Raw genomic sequence first — 12695 nt, 5'->3', positions numbered from 1 at the left:
TGATTTTCCAAAGTTGTCTCCCATTACTTGTTTCACAGTTCATTTGTATTTCAGTAAATAATGTTTCATTAATGGCTTTTCTTATAGGCTATTCTCCCACAGAACAGCCAATAGCTCAAGTTCCTAACACACAGTCCTACCTTGATACAAAAGGTAAGTTGATGTCGTTTGGCAGTTCATTTTACAACTTTAATAATTATAACGAACAATTTGTTTTTTTTTTTAAAATCTGTGAAAATGAATTCTCATAATGATAGATTTTTCTTAAAAAGTTATCTTAAATTGAAACTTGCAGTTGCAATTTTCTTGGTAACAGGGTTCCCACACTATCAGGAAATGAGGAAAAAGTCGGGAGAAATTATAATTTTTTCCTGACCATGAAAAGCCCGTCAATTTCTTAGATACTGATGAAAGTAGGGAAAACCTGGGAATTTTCTGCCACCACATGATGCCCGAAACTGTCACATAATCGAATCTTAATTAAACTGAACACGAGTTCAATTTATCGAGATATAACCAGAATATTTGGAGGGTGCAGTATGGATCATTTGGGTGCTTGCAATAAACATATGTGCTGAGCCAATCCAAATGCTCATTGGATTAGATTCTTCTAGTAGACTTTTATTTTCAAAGTCAGCTCGATATCTGTATCTTTCCTTGCATGGAAAGTATGAAAACCAGTCTAGCATCACAAAAGGCCAACATGGTGGTGGCAATGCATAGCCACTTACCTAGTAAACTTTAAACATTGTTAGATCGAGTGATACATGCATGAAATCTATATGAAAATGACTTATTTTCTCAGAAATTGTAAGTATTAAAATTGTTATGTCTTTAATCTGCTGAAAGATGAGATAAAACTACATCACTGATGAAATGTGACCTGGTACTTGTGATTTGCATTGCTAGTCACATGAGTACACAAATATAACAACCAACATTTTCAAATGTTGCAGGGAATATATTTTTAAAAAAAATGAAAGTCGAATACTGGTTGTAATAAAAATACAAAAAAGAAAGAACACAAAATTTTCCATATTTTTACGTTCTGAGAACAACTTCTGGAGTTTTGTGGTATCACATGACTACCACATTGACATGTGCTCTCTGCTTGATAAATCAGACTGGCCAGATTGCTGGTATTTACAAAAAGTATCTGACTTCAATTTAATTTAATTGAATTTCTGTACAACAACATTGAAAAGGAGTTTGTTGTCGATATCATGTGACTACAAGACTTCAGACGTCATTGTTCGACATTTGTGAAGTCATGTGACTAGTAATGCAAATGGCAAGTATTGGGTCAGGATTCATCTGTGCCGTAGTTTTGTGTAGTATGTCAGCAGATTAAAGATATAACAGTTATAATACTTGCCATTTCTGAGAAAACAAATCATCTTCCTATCGATTTCATGCAGGTATAAGTTGATATAAGTTAAAGTTTTCTAAGCCCGCTGGTAAGCAACTACCATATGTCGCAACCACACGGTGGCAAATCCCAAATTTTCTATATGCAATTGCAATGACCTCACATCCCAACCGAAATGTCCAAATATGAAAAATGGGGTGGGAATATTCGGAGGGAACTTCGATTAGAAAACGGACTTCTGTTCGTTTTAAGCCTAATTTGTAGTCCAAATTGTTGAATCTCATAGCTGAAATGAGAAATTGTTGTCCCTTGCAATCAGTACAGGTTTGGAGACTGATTTGACGAATCACAAGAAGACGAGTTGATTTTACAGAAAATTCATTCCTTGTTTATACAGCAGTATATAATTTTGAAGTAATTTTGTCAAAATTTAAATCAACCCTTTTGAAAATGTTTTTCAGATGATGGATTTTTAACCAGATCTTCTTTTGGAGATTAGGTTGCTTGAAAAATCGTTTTGGGATTTTATTGGCACAGATAAATTCAGTGTTAAACTCTTTCCATTACAAGACAAGATTCTAATTATTTGCCTATTGTTTTTATATATATATACTGTAATAGGTCAGTCTGGTGTTGGGATAATGTGACTGGATAGGACACGATGCTACATGTCTGTGGCATGATACTCCAGTGCTAGACATCACTATAAACTGCCACACTGCAGACATCATAGCAATATGACTGAAAAATTGGTGAAGCTGCGTCAAAAGTCCAAGTCACTCACTGTAATAGAAAATGTTAACTTTCTATAAGATGCGCATATATATATATATATATATATATATATATATATATATATATATATATATATATATATATATATAATTCTTAAGAATTAAAGATTTGAAAGGAAACAAAACTAATTTATATTCATTATGTTGTTCCCACTTAGCAAGATAATGCAGGTCAGCAAAATAAAGTTGGAATTTTTATTCTGTACATTGAAGTGACTTCATGTGCCAGTTTATAGGAATATAATCCAACTTTTTTCATGTGACTCATTTTGTGGTTTTGTACATGATCATTTTTTCCGACTTAGATGTTTTGGAGAGTCTTGAATGAGAAACATATTTAGATATAGAAAATGCATGTCTTATAATCTGAACTGTTCTTCAATTCCATTCTGTAATGGTCATATGTGAACCTTGACTTTTTTAAATTTCATCCTGGAAAAACCGTGGAAATTTATCTTTAGAAAAGTGTGGGAACCATGTGGTAAATATAGTTCAATATATCACTAAAAGTTATATTTTGTTGTTAGTCCTAATGATGTACATCATTTCAGATCTTAAAATTATGTCATCATTGTGTGCAATTTCTCTGTGATGTTTTGTTTAGCTAGAAAATATTTGTATATTCCAGGGGTGGGCAAACTATGGCCCGCCAAGGGTTTTCATGCGGCCTAGAAACAAGTCATCATTCGCACTGACTCTTTATGTTTCTCTGTTTATCAAATAAATGTGCTTCTTTTGAAGTTGAAGTTTAAGTTTTCAAATATTAACAACATATTAACAACTGAAAATTAATTATGATGTTATTTAGAAAAACCTAAAAAAAATTAATGAACTATGCAGCCTGCGACAAGGTATAAATTTTTATGCGGCACTTGCACTGGAAAGTTTGCCCACCTCTGATATATTCATTAGATTCCAAGTTTTTATGTGACTTGATTAGATTTTGTTGAAGCTAAATTCTTTCTTTGAAGATTAAAACAGTCAAATACTTTGTTAAATATATAAGTAAACAATTTTTTGGTACACAAGTCTTCAGTGTATGAAAATATATTAGTTTAAAATGTTTCTCTTAAAATTTGTTAATGGGTTGGGTGAACAAAAAGCTGGACTCATTAGGACTTGATACCTATTATTTACATTTGGTTTTGGCGCTGGTTTCCACGATGCTGTGTAATCTCACACGATTTTCCAGCTTTCTCTGATCCAAAGGTTTTGAATACGAAATTCTTCGTTAGAAACTTTAAAAGCGATGTTCTTGAAGTTATTTCCAGAAAAACATCTATGGTTTGGGATGTGATTCTTTGCAGTTAGGCAACTAACTTAGCAAGATAAGCTTTCAGAACTTTTGTGTATAATCAAGAATCTTCCAAAGTAAATAAATACTTTCCTGATATGACATGAAGTTTCTGGGAAATAATTTGAAAATTTCTCAGGGTTTTTCCAGATGGAGATTTCAAAATTAGAGTTCTCAGAGAAAACATGATATTTAAAAGCATCATGGTAAAGATGATGTTGGAATCGGTATTAAGCTCCAAGGGATATTCAGCGGGTGGAATGGGGGTGGGGGGCTAGATTAGTCACATGCATATAGCAGAATATTATAATTTTTTAAATCAAATTGCAGTTACTCTTTTATAAGAGCTAAATTCAACAGATAATAAATTTGTTTAAATTATTTTTTCTAAGGGTTATGCCAGATGTCAGAGCCTGTTCAGACTATGGGTGAAATCAAAGGAAGCTTTGAGGATGTCACTGATTACCACAGCTTGGAGAGTGCCCAACCCGGTTTTCTTGATCATGCCCACACCGAGTTCTACCCAGCTTACCACCAACCAATGCCTAAAAACATGTGCACAAGAGGTACATTATTTTTGCCAATCTTATATAATCAACATGAATTACAGTCAAGTATCCCATTATCTGGATCCACATGAAGAACTGGATTTTGTGTAGAGGACCCTAATAATTTATAGTGGAATAAGTTATCTATTATGGGAATGTTTCATCTAACAACAAATGAGAAAAGTATAGAGGAATGGTAGCCGTCACCATTTTACTATATAGGTACACTAGTATTTTCCTGATATTAGCAATATCATCAACTTCAAGATTTTATGTTGGGGGAGGATTTGCAAATCAGATGTCATTCAGCAGATGACCCAATCCCATCTTACATAGCTAACATGAATTGTCACACATGCATACGAATATATAGTCAGTATCCACTGTCTCGAACAAACTGAAGAACTGGATTTTGTCTGGATGACCATTTTATTTTACTGTACTTGCATCTTAAGACAGTATATCTTAAACTTGCTTGCTATTTGATTCTTATCAGGTCAGTTCATGCCGCCAGAAGCTCATACGCAGGATGCATACTTTGATCAACAATCGTTCCAGACAGTGCCAACAATCAAAAAGGAATGCCCCTGGTCCCAACAGGACTATGGGGGTGGTAACCCCCAACAAGATTGGCAGCAGCCGACAGATCTCAGACACAAATTGCTGCCACCACGGCCCACTAGCTTTCCACAGCTCCACAGCCCCAATGACATGACTGGACAGGGGCCTGATGGAAAACGGTTGTTTCCAGCAGAAGCTTTGGGTTACTCGGGTATGTATCAAGATTAATTTGTACTGAAGGCCAACTCTCTTTATAAAAAACACATCTTTATAAACCCGAAAGTCATTTTTCATGTCTGGTACACTGGCTGCTCTAAAAGCCCTGTATCGTGAGAGCACTTGAGATATTGTAATGGCTCCCAAAGATGATATCAAAACAAAAGTGACCACAATAATAGCCTCTAACTACATTTATTGCCTATGATATAAATGAGGAGATACACAAATTACCCATTTTTGTCCATCCCACACTGTCCTATCTCATTTTGTCACATAATTTTTGTCCATCACACACTGTCCTATCTCATTTTGTCGCATAATTTTTCACTCCACTTTTGAAGGACTGAATAGATTATTGTCATAATTGGTAAGTGGATGTACATTTTAAAAAAAAACAAGGTTAAGGTTGATTTTCACCATTTCTGACAAAAACTTTTAAATGTAGTTATATACATGTATTATGGAAACTTATGGTTACTATGGAAAATTGTTGTCAGCATATCTTATCATTTAAATATGAATTACTAAATGTGACTGCCATTTGGTCTTTTAATAAGTTGTAAAAAAAAGTGTTACGATAGTCTCCTCAGTATTATAATAAAGACTTGAATGTAAAGGTTAATTTCATTCTACACATGTCTTCAACGACCCAGTTACTGCATAAGGCCACTTAATTGTATGCAACATGTTGTCTTTACGGAATTTTAATTGTATGCAGCATGTTGTTTTATGGAATTTTAATTGTTTGCAGCATCTTGTCTTATGGAATTTTAATTGTATGCAGCATGTTGTCTCTGGAATTTTAATTGTATGCAGCATGTTGACTTTATGGAATTTTAATTGTATGCAGCATGTTGACTTTATGTAATTTTAATTGTATGCAGCATCTTGTCTTTATGGAATTTTAATTGTATACAACATGTTGTCTTTATGGAATTTTAATTGTATGCAACATCTTGTCTTTATGGAATTTTAATTGTATGCAACATCTTGTCTTTATGGAATTTTAATTGTATGCAACATCTTGTCTTTATGGAATTTTAATTGTATGCAACATGTTGTCTTTACAGAATTTTAATTGTATGCAGCATGTTGTCTTATGGAATTTTAATTGTATGCAGCATGTTGTCTTACGGAATTTTAATTGTATGCAGCATGTTGTCTTATGGAATTTTAATTGTATGCAGCATGTTGTCTTATGGAATTTTTCAACAACCCAGTTACTGCATAAGGCCACTTAATTGTATGCAACATGTTGTCTTTACAGAATTTTAATTGTATGCAGCATGTTGTCTTATGGAATTTTAATTGTATGCAGCATGTTGTCTTACGGAATTTTAATTGTATGCAGCATGTTGTCTTACGGAATTTTAATTGTATGCAGCATGTTGTCTTATGGACATTTTAGTTCAAAATATCTGAGGAGTCGAGAGTAACTAGCAATTGTACCATGACAGCTTTGTGCAGCAACTGGTGATGTCCCTTTAATATCTCTTTTATTGGTGAAATAAACCATGTGACATAAATGTCTACTAATGTTAAACTTAGGTCATAGAAGTGTGTGGCATTCATTGTAGGTAAAGCTTTGAATTTAGATTTTTATTCTTTTCTTATGGCAGGCAGTGGACCAATCCAGTTGTGGCAGTTTTTGCTGAAACTATTGACAGATAACACATGTCAGCATTTTATCAGTTGGACAGGTGACGGATGGGAATTCAAACTGTCAGACCCTGATGAGGTGGCCCGTCGCTGGGGAATTCAAAAGAACAAACCCAAAATGAACTATGAAAAACTTAGCAGAGGACTGCGTTACTATTATGACAAGAACATAATTCATAAAACTGCTGGAAAGAGATATGTTTATCGATTTGTGTGTGATCTTCAAAGTTTGCTCGGCTACACTCCTGATGAACTTTTTGATGCCTGTAATCTGAAGCCACAGAAAGACAAAGATGATGAGTGAGGTGGTTGCCATGGAAACAGGCTGGTTTAATTTTGTTCTGTTTAGATCAGTGGTATAGAGCTGGAGATTTTCTGATGAGAAGGATGGAGAAGAGAGCATAGTCAGAGTACAGGGAGCGATTTCCTAAACTTTGATAATTTGTGTTGCCATCGGCAGCATCGTGTTGGTTTGGTGAGGGCTATGATGTTTCAGTAGTATTGTGATCATCCTTTGAAAAAAAAAGACAAAAGCCAAATGAATATTTGAAGAGTTAAATGATATGAAGTAGAAAGTTTAATGTTGGCATCTTTGTTCAGGAGGCTTATAAATGGTTACACATGTTGTCACCCACTGAAAAATGGGTGTAAATAATGTTATGTAAATTAAAAGGTTGCTTGAGAACCATTTTATAACCTCAGAATCTTACTGCCTCTGCCTAGAACATATTTTGTGTGAAACATTTTATTCAGGAAAGCTGATGACTTGGTAGCTGAACAGAAATGATAGGAAATTTGGAATTTATACAGCATCAACTCCCCCCAACACAGTAATGTATATGCATAGATGAAATACTTTGGGAAAAATTTGTAAATTGAGCAGTATTTTGACAGCTATGAATTTGGGGCATTCTAAAATTTAGTTTTAAATTACTGCTAGTTTTTAATGTATCACAGATGTTGCCCAAGTCAGTGAAACTTGGACCATTTGAGGTTTTTCTTAAAAAGAAAAAATGGACACTTTGTAGAATTTTCAAACAATGGAAATGGAGAGAGATATTTGGTAATGGAGAGAGATATTTGGTAAGCGTCCCGATGATTAAATGTAAGCAGTTTCTTTGAAATGAATTTTTTATAGGGCCATTACTGTTCTGATGTATTTGCAAAATCATGTTATAAATGCCCCCCCCCATATTGTACATGATCATCAGCATTTATAATTGAACATGGTCTATGTAAATAAGACTTCAGTTTAAAAATGCAGTTATGACTTGATAGAGATCATGATATGCATCAAAAACATAATTTTATGCAAAACTTTGTTTTGTATAAAGTATATATAAGAAGTTTAGATTTGACAGTTTTGTATGTTTATATGAACTATGTTAAAATTGCAGAATATATTCATGATTCTTTGACAGAAATGTTAACATATGAACAAATTAAATGTTTCTTAATTGGAAAAAAGGCAACAGATAATGTCTTGAAATTGCAACAAAAAATAGAATAATGAGAACTGGTAATTGGAATTTTATGTTATATACTCGGATGTATTAAGAAATGTGAAAATTTGAGCCTTGATAATTTCATAACAAGATTATATACAGTTTAATTTGATTAATAATTAAGCAAATTTATAAATACAGGTTTCTTTGTAAAATCAATTGCTTGTAATCATGATTAGATTTCATCTTTTAAAAAAAATGTGTACCAGTAAAAATTGTTAAATATTTAAGATGTGTTTTGAGATAATTTGGTATTTCCATATTTATCATTTTTTTTTAAATTGGCAAGTGCTAGGTACGTGTTTTCATTTGTGAAAGTTGTCATATGAAAGTAATTTTAATATGGGAATGTTTTACTAGCTTTTACCAAAACCATTTCATCTTAATTTCACAATGATATTCTTAAAAATAAAATAAACATTAGTTTACAAAGTTAACCAAATTTACCAAAAATCAAAGCTCATAAAGTCAAGTCTTGTTCCATTTAACAGGTCTCATTTGTGTTTTACTATTTAGTAGCAAGCTAATAGGACAACAGTAGTTTTTCATTTTGATATATTTATTGGACAAAACTGCTGAATCAATCATGCAACTCATTGATGCCATTTTCTTCCTTTTCGTTTTACATTTTTGTCCGAAAATTTTATACACATTTGCCTTAGTACATGTTCATCTGAGAAACAAATCTCAATTTGTGAAGCAGTGCTGAAGATTTAAACTACACATCTTGTGTTCATTTTTTTAATTTACTTTTTTACACTGTTGCAAATTAGTGCCTTAAGTGTGTTCTAAGATGTCCTTTTTAATTGTAATAACTTTTTTTGTACTAAGATTTGCCTTCCCATCAAGATGCCAAAGAATATGATTTAATCTGCCTTATTTAGATTTATAAACAGAAACGGTTCATTGTTCAACTAAATCCTCGTGAGAGCAGTTATGTGCCATTTGTAAGTCTAGATATCCTAAATAGCTTTACATAATTAAAATTAACTTTTTTGTGGACTTTTTTCTGAGATGTTTGATTTTAATTATTTTGTTAAATTAACCAAAGCTTCAAAAATTATCACTATCTCATTTTTGTTTTTAAATTTTGTTAGGTGAACTGGTTGCTTTTTTAAACTATGCTCAGTTCTATGAAATTTCCTATCTTTGATCATTTGTTCTGAGAAGTTCTCCAAAATTTCTTACAATTAAATTGAATTGATGGAAATTAAATTTAACAGAGGCACAAGATGTTTAAATTAGAAATGATTTTCTTTTAATTTTGAAACAGAAGGAAGGCAATCTTTTTTATATTTATGAGATTCTTGAATTTACCTTTTTCTTTGATGATGATACATTATTCTTCAGAGAATACTTTGACGATTAATCTATTTTGCATTTACTCCCTTGCATGTTACTATTTTTTTGAATTTATTATATTATTAATATTGTGCCTTGAACAAGAGATTGGAATAGGTGTAGTCATTATATTGAGGGTGTTGTACCTGATCTTTCACCAATATTGTGTTCAGTTCATTTTAAGATTTTTTTCATGTCTTTCTTAAAAATCTCATTAAATGTATTTTCCCATAGACATAAATATTGCTGTTTTGGTTGTTTTGTTTCTACCAGTTGTTTAAGGTGGAACCATTTTAAATCTTAAATTCAAAGACATTTAAAATTGTTTGGCAATTTCATGTGAAGTGAAATTTTATTGTAGCAGAATTTCATTTAATAGAAATGGTATGTGATGAAGCTATGCAGATTTTAAACAAAGTATAATTATTTAAAACGAAGTATAATTGTTTAAAACAAAGTATAATTGTTTAAAACAAAGTATAATTATTTAGTTGATGAGATGAGTAATCTTAAATAGAGACATGAGCTTTTAATTTTTTTTCTTTTTGCTGTTTTTTTCATTGCTAGAAACAATCATTGCACGCAATTTATCAGGTAACCTATTTTGACAGCCACCCTGCATTTATATTTGTTCATATTCTAAATAATACTTCAGAAAAATCGATTTTTAATCCAGAAAAAAAGTATGAACAGTTATTACAAAAAAAAAATTTACTAAATAAGTCTTGTGACATTTTTATCTTTGAAAAAAGCTGTTTGTTTCCTCCTAGAATACACAAGATTATGCAAGTTCCAACAAAAATCTCCATAGTCATGATGAAAAATAGCGAGTACGCCGTTAACATTCTTTATCTAATTATGTTCAGTAATATTACTTGCAGAAAATCTGCCACAATTATATTTCCTTTTGAAACATGCTGAAACAAAGCGTGTCTCATAATTTCATGATGCACAAAATTCCCCATAACTATTTAATTATATAATAATTTTTCTTTCACTTGCATTTTTAATTCATTTCTTTATGTTTTAGTTTTGTCTTTTTAAATCATCTGCAGGTATATTTTAGGGTGAGTGATTTAATTTTGACAGTTTTCAGATCAGTTTAACAGTTAATGTAATTTTGCTGCATTTTTTTGGCACCTCTTGTCTACAAATTATTTTTCTGTAACTAATATACTGTTAAATAAAGTGAAAGCTGTTTTTGGAAGAGCAAACAAATGAAGTTTCAGGGCATATAGAGAATATTCTTTAAGTTCTACACATATTTGTAATTTTTTTATAATAAGATGCCAAAGATCTGAGAACGACTAAATATGGTGAACACCGCTCCAAGCAGTTTTTTTCCATTATTTATCTATTATTTTTGACAATTATGCAAAATATTGGAACTGATTATTAGTACCGTATATATTTGCTTATAAGTGAAGTCCAGTTGCAATATGACAGACCCAGAGTAAACTTGCCATATTAGGAATAATCAGTAGAACAAACAACATAGACCTTGGTCTGCAGGCACATTATGCTGTGGCAGATCATGAGCTTTGTTGTTTGCAGGTTGACACAACGTATAAGCAAGTATATATGGTAGTTGCAAGAAGCAAAGTATGTGCTCTGTACATGTTATAGAAATTACATTATTGCATGCCTTTTTACATTGAAAACCTTAAGTAACCAAAGCTAAAACATATCTGTTCTGCATCAGTAACTAGTCGATACCATTTTTGCGCATTTCTCAAAAGATGTATTATGACTCATTTGTGCCATGTTTTAGTTTTATGCCAGTGGAACCTTCACATTTTGTCTGTCATTCTGTCGGTTGATAATTAGCAACCATACAAAAATTGTTCATGATTAATGATTGCAAACACTATTGCCATATGCATGCATATATATATATATATATATATATATATATATATATATATAGAGTCCAACAGCAAATTGCATAGACCCAGATCTGCTGTCACATACATGCATCATCAGATCTGGATCTGTGCAGTTTGTTACGAGTAATCAGTAAAACATTTTTTTAAAATCCAATAAACAAGTTTTGAAAGATGTTGGACATGTGTATTGTAATTGAGACATTGTTATGTAAATGCCTAAAAAAAATGCCCTGTTAATGCGAAATGTTTGGATTCAAATTAATATTTTGTACAGTGCACTAAATCTATTATTTTCAAACTTTTGTCTAAAGTAAATTTTGGTTTTTTTTTTTTTTTGTTTTGGCATATTCAATAGAGAGAAAATTGGAAAAATCAGTCATGACTGGGTTTCTTTTCAATAAATTTTATTAATTTTAGCATAGATTGTAAACAAATTGATCAATTACTTTTGAAAAAATAATCACATATTGCGTTATTCTTTTTAGCTTTAAAGTAATTATCAGATTCAGAGTCTATGAATGTCAGCTAGACTGCAAAATACTTGAACAATAATGATATGTTTCGAAGATATTTGATAAATCATTTTGTTTATTTTACTTGTATATTTATGCAACATTTTATTTTGAAAATAAAGTCTATTTACTTACAAAACTGTATTTGCTTATTTTTATGAAATAAATTGTCTTGAGTAATAATTAAGTTGTGGAAAGATAATTCTAATATAGCAGTGCTGAAAGTCTTGCACATCTGTGCAGATACAGACAGAAGATTCAACCTGCATGCATGGTTGATGCGCAACAAAATGTTTATGCACACTTCTGCATACACAGTCAGTTGATAGAATATTAATGCACAGTACACAATGGCAAATGGCACCTGGCGGCTGAATGGTCAAATATGTCAGACTCTACAGATCACTGACATGTCTCTGTCCATGCTGTGTTTATATTGTATTATAGATTGTAAGGGTCATTTAGTAAAAAACATATTGAATACTAATTTTCTTTGTGGTTGTAGTTTCGTACTTTCAGATGATGTTACCAGAAATATTAGATTAGTACAGTACAGTATATCCTATTAAAGAAAAAGGTAGATAAATATTTTTAAAACAATTGCTGAAAATCTGAAATGGCCAAGAGAGAACCTTTACTTTGTTGTTATAAAGTGTCATTGTTGGCAAAGCTCTATAAGTTTACACTCCACTCAAAGTACAACAAACTGCTAATTAGGATGCGGCTAATGAATGTATCTTTAAGGGTTTTGAGATGGTACCTGAGGCATGCCAACCAAGATTTAGGAATTGTAGAAAAGATACTGGTCAAGCCCATGGCGAATTTGCATGGGAAAAAGAACAACTATTTGATAGGTGATGCACAGCCAAAACGGTTGGCAAAGATTAGGATTACCTCAGAAACTCATTGATTGAGGATTTCAAGAATTGTGTCTATAGCGACGTCAATGCTTTCCATGATGAGAAAAAGGTTGAAAGCTCACACAATGCTGCAAGTACCGCTGATGA

At 31.9% G+C, this 12695-nt stretch overlaps 1 protein-coding gene across 5 annotated transcripts in view; it reads left to right on the top strand.

Annotated features, from left to right (window-relative positions):
• LOC149794319 (transforming protein p54/c-ets-1-like) overlaps positions 1 to 11827 on the top strand; it is a 187736-nt gene extending 175909 nt beyond the window's left edge. For all 5 annotated transcript variants that reach the window (XM_089968477.1, XM_089968476.1, XM_089968475.1 and 2 more), the window contains 4 exons: positions 88 to 153; positions 3850 to 4023; positions 4502 to 4777; positions 6405 to 11827. In XM_089968477.1, coding sequence (XP_089824603.1) covers positions 88 to 153; positions 3850 to 4023; positions 4502 to 4777; positions 6405 to 6748 — 860 coding nt within the window. In that variant the 3' untranslated portion in view covers positions 6749 to 11827. The remainder of the gene's footprint in view (positions 1 to 87; positions 154 to 3849; positions 4024 to 4501; positions 4778 to 6404) is intronic.
• Positions 11828 to 12695: the final 868 nt, after the last annotated feature.

Source organism: Sinohyriopsis cumingii, chromosome 8 (genome assembly GCF_028554795.1).
Source record: "Sinohyriopsis cumingii isolate HCF-2022 chromosome 8, ASM2855479v2, whole genome shotgun sequence".
NCBI classification, from domain to species: domain Eukaryota; kingdom Metazoa; phylum Mollusca; class Bivalvia; order Unionida; family Unionidae; genus Sinohyriopsis; species Sinohyriopsis cumingii.
The sequence above is the reverse complement of the archived record's forward strand: the minus strand, read 5'-3'. Positions and strand labels throughout refer to the sequence as shown.